Source organism: Fragaria vesca, linkage group LG1, assembly GCF_000184155.1.
Source record: "Fragaria vesca subsp. vesca linkage group LG1, FraVesHawaii_1.0, whole genome shotgun sequence".
Classification (NCBI taxonomy): domain Eukaryota; kingdom Viridiplantae; phylum Streptophyta; class Magnoliopsida; order Rosales; family Rosaceae; genus Fragaria; species Fragaria vesca.
Genome location: NC_020491.1, coordinates 656410 through 670580, shown reverse-complemented (window position 1 = coordinate 670580; position 14171 = coordinate 656410). Strand labels below are relative to the sequence as shown.

General features: G+C 41.6%; 4 protein-coding genes across 4 annotated transcripts in view; 3 read left to right on the top strand and 1 right to left on the bottom strand.

Annotated features, from left to right (window-relative positions):
• LOC101310263 (chitotriosidase-1-like) overlaps positions 1-1479 on the top strand; it is a 2038-nt gene extending 559 nt beyond the window's left edge. Inside the window, exons 2-3 of the mRNA XM_004288654.1 lie at positions 359-1317; positions 1460-1479. Coding sequence (XP_004288702.1) covers positions 359-1317; positions 1460-1479 — 979 coding nt within the window. The remainder of the gene's footprint in view (positions 1-358; positions 1318-1459) is intronic.
• A 3805-nt stretch (positions 1480-5284) lies between these two features.
• On the top strand, positions 5285-8318 carry LOC101309970 (receptor-like serine/threonine-protein kinase SD1-6-like). The gene is made up of 7 exons (XM_004288653.1): positions 5285-6389; positions 6486-6614; positions 6734-6915; positions 7045-7255; positions 7445-7682; positions 7771-7921; positions 8013-8318. The coding sequence occupies exons 1-7, from the start codon at positions 5285-5287 to the stop codon at positions 8316-8318; spliced, it is 2322 nt and encodes a 773-aa protein (XP_004288701.1).
• A 4461-nt stretch (positions 8319-12779) lies between these two features.
• Positions 12780-13895, top strand: LOC101309676 (chitotriosidase-1-like). The gene has a single exon (XM_004288652.1). It carries the CDS (start codon positions 12780-12782, stop codon positions 13893-13895), a length of 1116 nt encoding a protein of 371 aa, XP_004288700.1.
• A 222-nt stretch (positions 13896-14117) lies between these two features.
• LOC101309392 (protein FAR1-RELATED SEQUENCE 5-like) overlaps positions 14118-14171 on the bottom strand; it is a 2726-nt gene continuing 2672 nt past the window's right edge. The window contains exon 2 of the mRNA XM_004288651.1: positions 14118-14122. Coding sequence (XP_004288699.1) covers positions 14118-14122 — 5 coding nt within the window. The remainder of the gene's footprint in view (positions 14123-14171) is intronic.

Below are 14171 nucleotides of genomic sequence, written 5' to 3'. Positions count from 1 at the left end.
AAATTGTTGAGATTCTCTGTTTTGGCTTATCTTAACCAGCTAATTATACACTTTACCAAACGCTGTATTTGATAAGAGGCCGGATATCCACATATCCAATCTTGTCAGGTTTGAACAAGATTTCATTATATATCCTATCTAGTCCAAGTCACCAAACGCCTCCATAATGTACATTGTTTTCTGTATGAAACTATAACACGGCATATTCACCTGGTATTTTAGAAACATAATACGAAACGACGTACAATCTACGTTATATGTATGAATACTTGAAATGTTCTTTGTTTTCTACTAATTTGTACATATGGGATTTTTCGTTCGACAAGTTGATTGATATGATGAAAAGTTCCTCCAAAATACTCTTCACCCACCTCTTCTGTGCTTTCGCAGATCTCAACCCCACCACTTACCAAGTCGCCATTTCCTCCGCAAACTCGCCTCAGTTCTCAACTTTCACTCAAACAGTCCAACAGAAAAACCCTAACGTCAAAACCCTCCTCTCCATTGGCGGAGGAAACTCCAGCCCCTCCACCTTCGCCGCCATGGCCAGCCAGGCCGCTCGTCGCAAAGCATTTATAGACTCGTCCATCAAATTAGCGAGAAACTACTCCTTCTACGGCCTTGACCTAGATTGGGAGTACCCTTCCTCCGCCACCGAGATGACCAACTTCGGCAGCCTCCTCACGGAATGGCGCTCCGCGGTGGCCAACGAGTCAAGCACCTCCGGCAAGACGGCGTTGCTGTTGACCGCTGCAGTCTTCCGGAATGCGGATTACTACAGCATAAACTATCCGTTCCAGGCTGTTTCGAGCAGCCTGGACTGGATCAACGTCATGACGTACGATTACTACGGTCCTAGTTTCGCCGAAGGTAAAACAAAAACTTACCCGCCAGCTGCATTATACAACGGCCGATCCACCACTCTCATCAACGGAGACGCCGGAATCGTGTCGTGGATCAACAACGCCGGAATCTCAACCAAGAAGATAGTCATTGGTCTTCCGTTTTATGGGTACGCTTGGAGATTGTTAAACTCTAATAACCATGCATTTTTCGCTCCGGCTAATGGCTCGGCTATCGGAGCTAACGGAGACCAGGGTTACAACCAGATTAGGGTTTTGATCAGCCGAGGGTTTCAGACGGTGTACAATGCGACGGTGGTTAGTAACTACTGTTACAATGGGACGACTTGGATTGGTTACGATGATACGCAGAGTATTGGCGCCAAGGTTTCGTATGCTAAAGGAAAGTCTCTTCTTGGTTACTTTGCTTGGCATACTGGTGCTGACACGACTACCTGGACTCTCTCTCAAACAGGTAATTATTGCTATTGGTAACATTCACATCCCTCATATAATACTATGTTATACAAGAGCGTGGTTTATTTTCCCTCTTGCTAACTAAGTAAGTAACTATTATATGTTGTCTGATCGAGCTCTATATTTGTATTGTTTTGCAGCTTTCAGTACATGGGGATGAGCAGCAATTGTTGATATGTAATATAAGATCTTATAAATATGTTATTAGTCGCCCACAATAAAAACAGGAACAGTACTATCTAGCTTTGCCGTGTTAATTGCATTGCAGTATGGCTAATGATCCGGTTAAATAAATAAAACACTAATCTTGTGACGTTTGCAGTTGAATTAATGAATTACAAGAAATGATTTACTATTATTCCAAGTGAAATTACCCCGGAAATCCATGTCATTTTGGGCAAAGTGCTGGGAATCGACAAACATACATAAGTTGATAAAGTGATATTGCACTACCTAGCTAGGGCTTCCATTGCACTATAATCTTGAATCTTGGCATGCAGTACGTTCGCAATTATTTGATAATTTTTAGGGAAAATTCTCATTAGCCCTAATGCTGTGAATTTTTTTTCCACTAACAAAATTAAATTTCAAAATTCCCATCAGCCTATGCACTGTTAGGGTGTTATTCCCACAAACAAAATTTTCAACATTCTACCCATTTTATTTTATTTTTTTTTGGCTGAAAGATGAGTGAGAGAGGAATGACCCCCTAACACTCTTATGTATTAAAAAAGAAAAAAGAGACATCAAGAGAGGGGGATTAGACCAAAACCTCTCATAACAAAATAACAACGAAACAAAACTATGAAAACCGAAATTGGGGAAGACCCATAAGGTCACCTACTACAATATGACAAAATAAAATGAGGAGGTGAATCCCACCAAACCAGCTGTGTTAATGACGTACCGTGATTAACCAGAGCATCTGCAACCTTATTCCCTTCACGAAAAATATGAGAAGATCGAAAGGTCATATTCGATATGCAACGTAAACAATTAAGCCAACGGACACGTAGATGCCAAGATACAAGCAAAGGAGACCGTAGATAGTCTAACACAAGTGACGAGTCAACCTCTAACCAAATATGCTTCCAGTCTCGTACCCAAGCAAGCTCAATAGCAACTATAACTGCCATCACCTCTGCTGCTACTGAACTAGGAATGTCAATGTTGGAAGAAAAAGCACCAAGAACATGACCTTTAAAGTCACGAAAAACAGCACCAAAACCTCCAACACCCTCTGCATGCTTTCAAGCTCCATCCCAATGACCGGAGGATGCCAAACAACCTCAATAATTCTTGGAGCTCTTCCCAATCGACACTCTGCACCAAAATACCCTCTTTTGTTCCCGACTCTCTCCTTCTCTCCTCCCTCCTCCGTCTCTCTACAGATCTCTCTCTCTCTCTCTCTCTCTCTCTCTCTCTGATCTAATCTAATCGCCTCTGCCAAATCCCTCATCTCTCTCTCACTCCATCCACAAATCCCCAAACCCTAATTTCCCAACCAAATATTGATTTGTAAGGCTTATCGGTCATCTGCAACGGCCTCGGAATCGACTTAGACGATGACGACGGTAACCGGATCGGCTACTGGAAGCACGAGTACTGCGAGATGAGGAGAAGACGGAGAAGTCGTATGCCCGCCCTGGTCCCAGAACCCGATGAGATTCTCCCACCGGGATAGAGTCTGGTAGAGATTCCGGTAGGTGATTTTGCCGCCGCCCCATTTCTTGATCTGGGTCTACGACCCCCAGCGGTGGTCGCACATGGAGAACCAGAGCTTGCCGTCGTTCTTGCACAGCGAAACGAACAGTTTCAACTTGCAGGCGAAGCTGGAGATCTCCGGTGGGGTCGGGAAGGAGAGGATGCAGAGCTGGACGCCTTCCAGGAAATCGGAGAACGAAACGGTGTCGTTCAATTCCTCAATGTGGAGTTTCGGGTCTTCCATGATTGGGATTCAGGAGAGAATTACACGGCGAGTTTGGAGGGATTAAAACTGGGGTGAGATTTCAGAGGAGGAAGAGTTAGTCGGCATCCCAATATTGGTTGTTTTGTGTTGAATGCGGCAGACCAAAATATATTAGTTTGGTTGTTGCTGTTGGTGAGGGGTTTGACGGTGGAGAAAATGCAGGTCGTCTGCTCCTACTGCCTCCAGTAGACCCTCTTATTGCCCCCAGTACACCCTCTTACTGCCCCCAGTACACCCCCTACTTCCCCCAGTCGACCCGCCTGCTGTTCCCAGTAGAACCTTCTACTGTCCCCAATAGAACCCCCTACTGCCTCCAGTAGACCCCCTACTGCCTCCAGTACACCACCAGACAGACCTTCTACTGCCCCTAATATACCTCCCGACAGACCCTTTACTGCCCCCCAGTAGACCCCTACTACCCCCAATAGATCTCCTAGCTTTCGTCGGAGTCCGGTCAACAGTGGTCGGATCCCGATCAACTGTCGTCGGAGCCTAGTCATCGGTCGCCGGAGCCCGGTCAACAGTCACCGAAGTCCGGTTAACGTCATTGGTCGTGGGAATCCGGTCATAGAAACTTTATTTTATAATAGACTCTTATAATGGTCTATTGTAATTTATTTAATTCATTAAGGGCATATTTGTCTTTATGTTGTTTAAATTGGCTCTTGGGAATTTTAAAATCTGATTTTGTTAGTGGGAATAAAATTCTTAAAATTAGGACTAGTGAGCATTGTCTCTAATCTTTAACCAAGATATCATTTTAGGTGTTTAATTAATTGTAACAAAGAAGATTTGTGGTCGAAGGTTCTATCTCCTTCTTGTGGTTCTGAAAACCCTATAGATGGAAAAAGACCATTTAATTAATAATCCCCCCATATATATATATATCATGGCTCTTCCACTAAGGGATCCCTCATTATGACTTATATGAGGGATTGAACATTAGACTAACTTTTCGATCACATTTTTTAATCTTAACCATTCAGTTTTTAGGTCCTAATATGTAGATCACTTATGCAAAATTTCATCCAAATTGGTCCTATATATATATATATATGTTTCTGCAAGATCTTGCCGACCTTGAAGAAGCTTTAGAGTGATCTTCCCTCTTTGACCTCTCCGGCTTGCCACTTGTAATAAGAGATCGACCGGGACTTTCCGGTCTTTCTCTCTCCGATAATAAAGTCAGTAGTGTGATTTGATGAAGTATATTTAATACGTATTAGAAGATTTCTTACCTCTTTGGTTGACTTTAGCATTGTATTTATAACCCCGCGTTGACTTGTATCTTGTATGTTATACGATGTGGGACAAATGTGTGATTGTGGTCTGTTTATCTGGCCCACTGTGGTGTGCCTGCTGCCCGGCCTAGACTGTTATGACCTCCAGGACGAGGCCTGCTCAGTCTACCTCATGTTTGGCTTCCGGTAGTATCGTGGGCCGGGGATGTATTTATTAACTACCGATTACAATCTATATATATAAAGTTTTTCTAATGAGGACCCTTAAGTTGAGGACTTTTCGGCCTATCTCATTTTTCGATCTTATATTCACATATCTGTTGAAAATGTTACCAAAATTTGATCTTCTCCTATTCAGTTTTGTTTTTATTGCTGAACCAGTCTACCGATCACCTGAATTCTTTCACTGAATCGCTTCAATAACGACAGCACAGGATGAAGAAAAGACTCACGGAAAAAAGAGGGGTCTTCTTTGAATATAAGACTTTCATTTCTCTTTCTCTTTTGTAGAAACAAATGAAAGGACTTAATTTGTACAAGTGCGATGGTGTCTCTGTCCATCATTTTCATGGGGCAACTCTTTCTTGTTGTCTCATACACTTCATCACGTGAAGTCTGGTATTTTTCCATGTCCACATTAATTATCAACTTCAATGTTAGGTGTTTGTCATCACTTTCCTACTAAATTTCTTCATCAGATTTAAGGTGAAGGTTCTCATTCTTGTGTTTCTGAAACAAGCTAGATGTTGTCGAAAATGCAACACCATCTATCAAAAGTTCTCCTCCTCCTCCTTCTCTTTTCTTTGAACTTCAATTGTTCATACACTCAGACATGGATCAAAGCCGGTTACCATTACGCCGGTGATGAACTCCCTGCCTCTACCATAGATACCGCATTGTTCACTCACCTTCTATGTGCTTTTGCCTATATAAACTCTTCCTCTTACCAGCTCTCAATCAACTCCTCCACCCAACAGAAATTCTCCACTTTCACAAATGTTGTCAAGCTCAAAAACTCAAAAGTCACAACCTTGCTGTCCATCTGGGGTGGCAGAGAAGACTATTCAGTCTTGTTTTCAATGCTGAACCAATCTTCTCACCGGAAATCTTTCATTGATTCCTCAATTAGAACTGCTAGACTTTATGAGTTTGATGGCTTAGACCTTACAGGGGCTGTACCAAGAACAGTCATGCACACCACATCTTTGGGAACATTTCTAGATGAGTGGCGCGCTGCAGTAGATTCTGAAGCAAGCAAGTCAGGAAAGCCAGGTTTGCTCTTGATAATGGCAGTTTATCATCATATGCAGGTTGTGAATAATGAAACTTATCCCATTGACTCTATTAAAAAGAACTTGAATTGGGTTCATCTTGTGGCATACGATTACTATCTTCCTAAAATGGAAAACTACACACACCCTCATGCTGCTTTATATGACCCAATATCAAATGGGACTAACACGAACAGTCGTGTTAAGGACTTGATAAGCAGAGGACTACCTGCTAGCAAGTTGGTTTTAGGCTTGCCTTACCATGGTTATGGTTGGACTGTTCTGAATCCCAGTAACCATGTTAGTAATGTTGGTGCACCGGCATTAGGTCATGCGGGGGAAACCATAGACGGGTCCATGTCCTATAAGTACATCAAATGGCTCGTTAAGGCATATGAATCTAGTGCAGTTCTCATGTACAATGACACTTATGTAGTGAACTTCTGCACAATCGGGTCAATTTGGATTAATTTTGATGATGTGGAGGCTATCAAAACGAAAGTTTCGTATGCTAAAGAGATGGGGCTTCTTGGCTACAATGTGTTTCAAGTTAGCAATGATGACAATTGGGTGCTCTCCAGGGCAGCAGGTAGCTAGGTTGATAACTTGATATTAGCTTCCAGGTATTCGGCATGTTTCATTTTGATAAGAAAATATATAGGTTACCACCTTGTTTCCTTAACAGCTGAAGAGGAAGGAGGTCGACAGAACAAGAAACAGTTATTGGTGATTGTTCTGGTCACGATTTCTATGTTTATTATCCTACTGGGAACAATAATGTGTTACATGCAAAGGAGAGTACTTAAGTCAATTGGTAATCTTTTTAAACTGTGAATACATATGTTGAATCACTGTTATTTTCAATGTTAGTTCTCCGGCCAAACACTGGGGAAAGTAGTTTTCTAATTTGTTCTTTGTTGTGATTTTGCTTAGGGATTGTAGGCAACATCAAAAGATCAGTTTATAGGCTATTAAATATAGTTCCAAGTACAGACAGTTTTGACAGCAATGCTCCTAATCTGCAAGTTTTTAGTTATGCAACCATCAAAGCAGCTACAAATAACTTTTCGAGTAAGAATAAGCTTGGAGAGGGTGGCTTTGGACCTGTATACAAGGTAGCATCCATAACAAATCGACGATCATTATATAAAAGTTGAAATCCAATGCAGAATCTTTACTTCATATTACTGTCGAAAGTCAGTGTTCTACAGGAATATGCTAATGATTTGGTGTGGTTTTTCTAGGGTACGTTAAGGAAGGGCCAGCAAATAGCAGTGAAAAGACTATCGAAAACTTCAAACCAAGGCCTTGAAGAGTTTCAAAATGAGGTCACACTTACTGCAACACTGCACCATGTGAATCTAGTTAGAGTTCTGGGATATTGCACCAAGAGGGAAGAAAAGATGCTGATATATGAGTACATGCCAAACAAAAGCTTGGATCTCTACCTCTTTGGTATCTCCATTCTCCTTTGCTTTGAAAATTTGAATCACATTGAATTATTTCTATAGCTTAAAATGCATAACAAGCACTTACAGAAGGTCCAAAGGTGAAGTGACGCTCCCATAAGATTGAAAGAAGCCTGCCAAGACCAATTTAAGCTCATTTGATCAATCTGACGGTTGGTAGTTTACTTTCATACAGATCCAAGTAGATGCGATCTTTTGCATTGGGAGCAACGTGTCCACATCATTGAAGGGGTAATTCAAGGGCTTCTATATCTCCAAGAATACTCAAACTCTACAATAATTCACCGTGATCTGAAAGCTAGCAACATTTTGTTGGATGATAAGATGAACCCTAAAATATCAGATTTTGGTCTAGCCAGAGCTTTCAGAAAGAATGAACTTGAGGCAAACACTGGTCGCATTGTAGGAACATAGTAAGTGAATTTCACTTTACATTTTCAGTAGACATATGTTTCATATATCATACCGATCACAGACTCACAGTTCTTATGTGAAATGCAGTGGCTGTGTTCCCCCTGAATATGTAAGAAGAGGCATTTATTCCATGAAATTCGATGTTTACAGCTTCGGTGTTCTGCTTCTGCAAATCATAAGTGGCAAGAGAAGTTCATGCTTTTATGGCATAGATGGAAATCTAAACCTTCTAGAATACGTAAGTCGATAAGTACAAAGGCTTTCTATGTTTTGCATAATATATATGGGCAAGAATTTAGAATTGTATAACATTAACTCGGACATTTCAGGCATATGAGTTGTGGAAAGAAGGCCAAGGCATGGATTTTGTAGATCCTACTCTAGATGATTCGACATCGTCTTGCAAGCTCTTAAGATGCATGGAGGTAGCCTTGTTATGTGTCCAAGAAAATCCAGTAGATAGACCATCCATGCTGGAGGTTTCTTCGATGCTCAAGAACGAAAGTGCTGCCATCATTAGTCCTAAAAAGCCTGCTTTCTCAGTTAAGGATGAAGATGAGGATCATATACACACATTCAGGGAAGAAATCTATTCTGTCAATGATGCAACAATGTCTGAAATTGTGGCCCGATGACAATTCTTTCTGAAACATAAAATGTAAGAGATCTGTATAACAATTTTGATTCTTCTGTCATAACATTTTGGCATGAACTATACATTAAGTTCAATTAAGACAACATTTGCTGGTGAAGCTCTTCTGTTACCGTTTGGAGCTTCCTCAACTCCCTAAACTCCTGTCTTCATCGTTTTAGCGCGCATCTGCACAACCAGACATCAAATGCAGGACAACCAAATAGTCCACCAAACTAAAAGTTAACACACATCATAATATATAAGCTATATTTTTCCAGACCAGACCAGAACAGATCATATTCATAAGTCGTTCAACTGGACCTATCAGATTCCATTGCCAAATAAGGAAGACAGAGTCGATGATTTGTTTACTCCCATAATTAAAAGTTTAGAACTGCTGCTTGTGCATAAATCATAAGGGACGACTTAATATTCTTATACTTTTCTCATTGTAATCACTATTTTTAACTTTTTGATGAACCTCGAATTGTATGCAGCGAAAAGACTTCAAAACTTTGAAAAAGATAAATAGCCTTTAGCTCTTCATAGCCATGATTGAGCTCTAATAATCCACATTTCATTCATTCTTGTGTAAAATGACAAGCCTCAACAGCTTTGTGCATCTTATTCCTTTTCTTCTATGTTGCTTAGTGATGATCGCTACCGAAAGTGCAGCAGATTCCTCATCGGAGAACCCTCCGGCGGTGAAATCAGGCTATTATCCTCCTACGGATGATTTCCCACCTTCAGCCATAAACACTTCCTTCTTTACTCACGTCTACTATGCCTTTCTAGTGCCTAGCAACGTTACATTTAAATTTGAGCTTTCAAATGAAACGACTCTGCTCCTCTCGAACTTCACCACAGTCCTCCGCCACAAAACTCCGCGGTGAAGACCCTTCTGTCCATAGGTGGTGGTGGCGGAGACAAAGCACTGTCAGACATCTTTGCTAGCATGGTCTCAAACCCGTCCTCACTGTCAAATTTCATTGACTCGACTATAGAAGTTGCACGTAAGTTTGGGTTTGATGGGTTGGACCTAGACTGGGAATACCCTGAAAGCCCAAAAGAAATGAAGGCCTTGGGCCACTGGCTAAAGCAATGGCCGCGTGAACAAGAAAGAGGCCCAGGCCACAATCGCCCTCCTCCACTGCTCACCGCCGCCGTCTACTTTTCAGTCGAGTTCTTCTTGGATCCCGTCATTCACTCATATCCGCTTAAGTACATGGAGAAGTACTTGTATTGGGCCAATGGGGCTTGGAGCAATATTATTGGGCTCAATGCACCATTATTCGACTGAAATAGTAATGTGAAATCTGTTTACTGGCTTAGGTCAAGGATTAACAGTGGCATGAGCCCAAATAAGGTTGTAATGGGCTTGCCGCTCTACGACCAGCCTAAACTCACCTGCTGCTGTCATCGAGTTGCTCGTCAGCCTAAACCCTAAAAAAATGCATGGGATTGATAAGTAATGTATATAGACAGAGAAAATTCTAGTGTACCATATGGTATAGCATGTCTCACAAAATGGGTGGCTATCATTGATTGAAGAAACAACTAATAAATAACCATGTAATGACTATTTACCCATTCAAAAGCCCTTATGTGCCACACAATTAGACATATTTACAATATTTACAATAAGTATGTCATACCATATGGTATGAGAGACAAACCCGACAAATAGATAGAAGATTGCTATAGTCTATGTTATTGTCTAAGAGAACAATCTAAACCTTTTTTCTTTTCTTTTCTAAGGAAAATGACGTTACTAAAAGACTCGCAGACAGTAGTCGGGACAATTACAAAATAACTTGTATCTTTAAACTTATGTTAACCTTAATCAATATGTTCCCTTGTTGGTTTCAAACTACGCTGATCATGAGCTAAATTAAACTAAATTTTACTCCAATAAACCAGGTGGCAATCATGGAGAAGTTGCTAAATCACACAACTATGTATACATATGCACATACGTAGTTTTAGCTACTTCTGGAGAATTATATCTTTTAATCTTACGTCTCAAATGTCCCATACATACATTAATCTTCCTAGTTACTTGTGGATAAATACAAGCTGACATTTTGGACCAGAATCAATTTCTCCGAGGGAATTTGCAGAACTGGTGTCACATTCTAATCCAACATGTGTGATGCGAGTCGAAACTGTCGTTACCAATAGGCAAAAGTTTGTCAAGAGCACCATTTCCAGATTTGGTCCTCTCTAGCTATCTCTGTTTTGGCCACGCGTCTCAGCAGGGGCAGAGTTAGGACTCCGGTGACGCAAAAAGTAAAAAAGGAGATTGCGGGGCGTGCCACCTCGCGGACGAGGAAAAAGTACGCTGCGCTAGACTTCTAAACAAGCAAGAAGGGGGTTTCCGGTGCCACCTCGCGGACGAGGGATTACGAGTAAAACCTCTAATCACCTGTGAATCGATACTCACTGTTAGAGCGAGCAGAGCAACAAATAGAAAGAAAGGGCGAATCCGTAAGGGATCTGAGAACTAAGGCGAGATGCGCTTAGAACTTTAGGGTTTCGAGGATGCTCGAAGATTTGTAGTTGTTTTGTATGATTTGATTATGTGTCTAGACCAGATCCTCAAGCTCCCTTATATAGCGATCCGCAAGCAATCGGCAGAGACCTAATCACAAATCCATTCGGACTCAGCAATTAGAATCCCACCAGGATACGACCAGCTCGCGAACAGCGCTATCCATGCAACACGTGTCCAGAACAGACTTCGCCTAGGTCTCTCCCACCGCAAAGCGTTATCTTACTGTAGCGTCGTATGCGAACTCGAACACTAAGCGGTTTTATCCAGCGAGGCGCTACAACCCCTTTCTACCTTGCCATGCACTGCAGAGTCCTATGCGAATTGAAACAAGGATCCCACGAGGACATCGAATCCCGCGGGGTATCAGAATCCTTACAAAAATCTAGCTCGCGCGCTGCCAGCTCTCGCCACTCTACATAGGCTTCGTATTTAAAAAGAGCCACAGGTATTGGCCCGAATGTTATCCAAAACTTGTTCCGAGTCTTGGACCAAAATATCCACTGGGCTCAAACAATCTCAATGGACCGCAATCACAAGTCTCCAAATCAAAGTTGAAATCCAGGATTTGAATCATGAGATTGACAAACATGTCTACAGCTAGCTATATATAACTAAGTATTGTATCTAGTCCTCCTTAAAGTTGCTTGCAACTAATACAATGTCTTCCAAATCAATAACTCTTTCATTTCTCTTCTCCCTCATCCTCTTATTCCTTGGCCCCTACCTCAATGTGTCCGCCACCCAAACCACTGTCGTTAAAGCCGCTTACTGGTTTCCGGACAGCGGCCAAGCAGTCTCCGCCATAAACTCCACCCTCTTCACCCACCTCTTCTGTGCTTTCGCAGATCTCAACCCCACCACTTACCAAGTTACCATTTCCTCCGCAAACTCACCTCGATTCTCCACCTTCACTCAAACAGTCCAACAGAAAAACCCTAACGTCAAAACCCTCATCTCCATCGGCGGAGGAGATAGTCATTGGTCTTCCGTTTTATGGGTACGCTTGGAGATTGTTAAACTCTAATAACCATGCATTTTTCGCTCCGGCTAATGGCTCGGCTATCGGAGCTAACGGAGACCAGGGTTACAACCAGATTAGGGTTTTGATCAGCCGAGGGTTTCAGACGGTGTACAATGCGACGGTGGTTAGTAACTACTGTTACAATGGGACGACTTGGATTGGTTACGATGATGCAGAGTATTGGCGCCAAGGTTTCGTATGCTAAAGGAAAGTCTCTTCTTGGTTACTTTGCTTGGCATACTGGTGCTGACACAACTACCTGGACTCTCTCTCAAACAGTTAATTATTGCTATTGGTAACATTCCCTTGCTAACTAAGTAACTATTATATGTTGTCTGATCGAGCTCTATATTTGTATTGTTTTGCAGCTTTCTTTCAGTACATGGGGATGAGCAGTCATTGTTGATATGTAATATAAGATCTTATAAATATGTTAGTCGCCCAAAATAAAAACAGGGTACTGCAAACGTCACAAGATTAGTGTTTTATATATTTAACCGGAAAAAAGAGGGGTTTTCGATCAGCAAGGTCAAGACACGAGTCTCTATGAATACAAGATTTTCATTTCTCTTTTGTAGAGACAAATGAAAGGACTTGATTAGTTAATTTGTACAAGTGCTGATGGTGTCTCTGTCCATCATTTTCATGGGGCAACTAACTTAGCTTTCTTTTTTGAAGGGAAGAGGGGCAGCAGCCCCAGAAATGGCAACTTAGCTTTCTTGTTGTCTCATACACTGCATGAAGTCTGGTATTTTTCCATGTGCACATTACCAACTTCAATTTTTTTATATTATAATTGTCATCACTTTCCTACGAAATTTCTTCATCAGATTTAAGGTGAAGGTTCTCATTCTTGTGTTTCTGAAACAAGCTAGATGTTGTCGAAAATGCAATACCATCTATCAAAAGTTCTCCTCCTCCTCCTCCTCCTCCTCCTCTTTTCTTTGAACTTCAATTATTCATACACTCAGACATGGATCAAAGCCGGTTACCATTACACCGGTGAATTTTTCCTTGTCTCTGACATAGATTCCACATTGTTCACTCACCTTATATGTGCTTTTGCGTATATAAACTCTAGCTCTTACCAGCTCTCAATCAACTCCTCCACCCAACAGACATTCTCCACTTTCACAAAAGTTGTCAAGCTCAAAAACTCCAAAATCACAACCTTACTTTCCATCTGGGGTGGCAGAGAAGACTATTCAGTCTTATTTTCAATGCTGAACCAGTCTTCTCACCGGAAATCTTTCATTGAATCCTCAATTAGAACGGCTAGACTTTATGAGTTTGATGGCTTAGACCTTACAGGGGCTGTACCAAGAACAGTCATGCACACTACATCTTTGGGAACATTTCTAGATGAGTGGCGCGCTGCGGTGGATTCTGAAGCAAGCAAGTCAGGAAAGCCAGGTTTGCTCTTGACAATGGCACTTCATATGCAGGTTGTGGATACTGTAACTTATCCGATCGACTCTGTTAGGAAGAACTTGAATTGGGTTCGTCTTCTGGCATATGATTACTATCTTCCTAAAAAGGAAAACTACACACACCCTCATGCCGCTTTATATGACCCAATATCAAATGGGACTAACACGAACAGTCATGTTAAGGACTTGATAAACAGAGGACTACCTGCTAGCAAGTTGGTTTTAGGCTTGCCTTACCATGGTTATGGATGGACTGTTCAGAATCCCAGTAACTATGTTAATAATGTTGGTGCACCGGCGTTAGGTCCTGCGGTTACCATAGACGGGTCCATGTCCTATAAGCACATCAAATGGTTCATTAAGACATATGGTGGAGTTCCCATGTACAATGACACTTATGTAATGAACTACTGCACAATTCGGTCAAGTTGGTTTGATTTTGATGATGTGGAGGCTATCAGCGCGAAAGTTTCGTATGCTAAAGAGATGGGGCTTCTTGGCTACAGTGTGTTTCAAGTTGGCAATGATGACAATTGGGTGCTCTCTAGGGCTGCAGGTAGGTTGATAACTTGATATTAGCTTCCAGGTATTCGGCATGTTTCATTTTGATAAGAAAATATATAGGTCACCAGACTCACCACCATGTTTCCTTAACAGCTGAAGAGGAAGGAGGTCGACAGAACAAGAAACAGTTATTGGTGATTGTTCTGGTCACGATTTCTATGTTTATTATCCTACTGGGAACTATAATGTGTTACATGCAAAGGAGAGTACTTAAGTCAATTGGTAATCTTCTTAAACTGTGAATACATGTTGAATCACTGTTATTTTTCAATGTTAGTTCTCCGG

Coding starts and splice junctions, on each gene's coding strand:
- LOC101309970 (XM_004288653.1), top strand. CDS start 5,285: ATGCAACACCATCTATCAAAAGTTCTCCTCCTCCTCCTTCTCTTTTCT. Junction 6,390..6,485: donor GGTGCTCTCCAGGGCAGCAG/GTAGCTAGGTTG, acceptor TTTCCTTAACAG/CTGAAGAGGAAGGAGGTCGA. Junction 6,916..7,044: donor GCTTTGGACCTGTATACAAG/GTAGCATCCATA, acceptor TGGTTTTTCTAG/GGTACGTTAAGGAAGGGCCA.
- LOC101309676 (XM_004288652.1), top strand. CDS start 12,780: ATGCAATACCATCTATCAAAAGTTCTCCTCCTCCTCCTCCTCCTCCTC.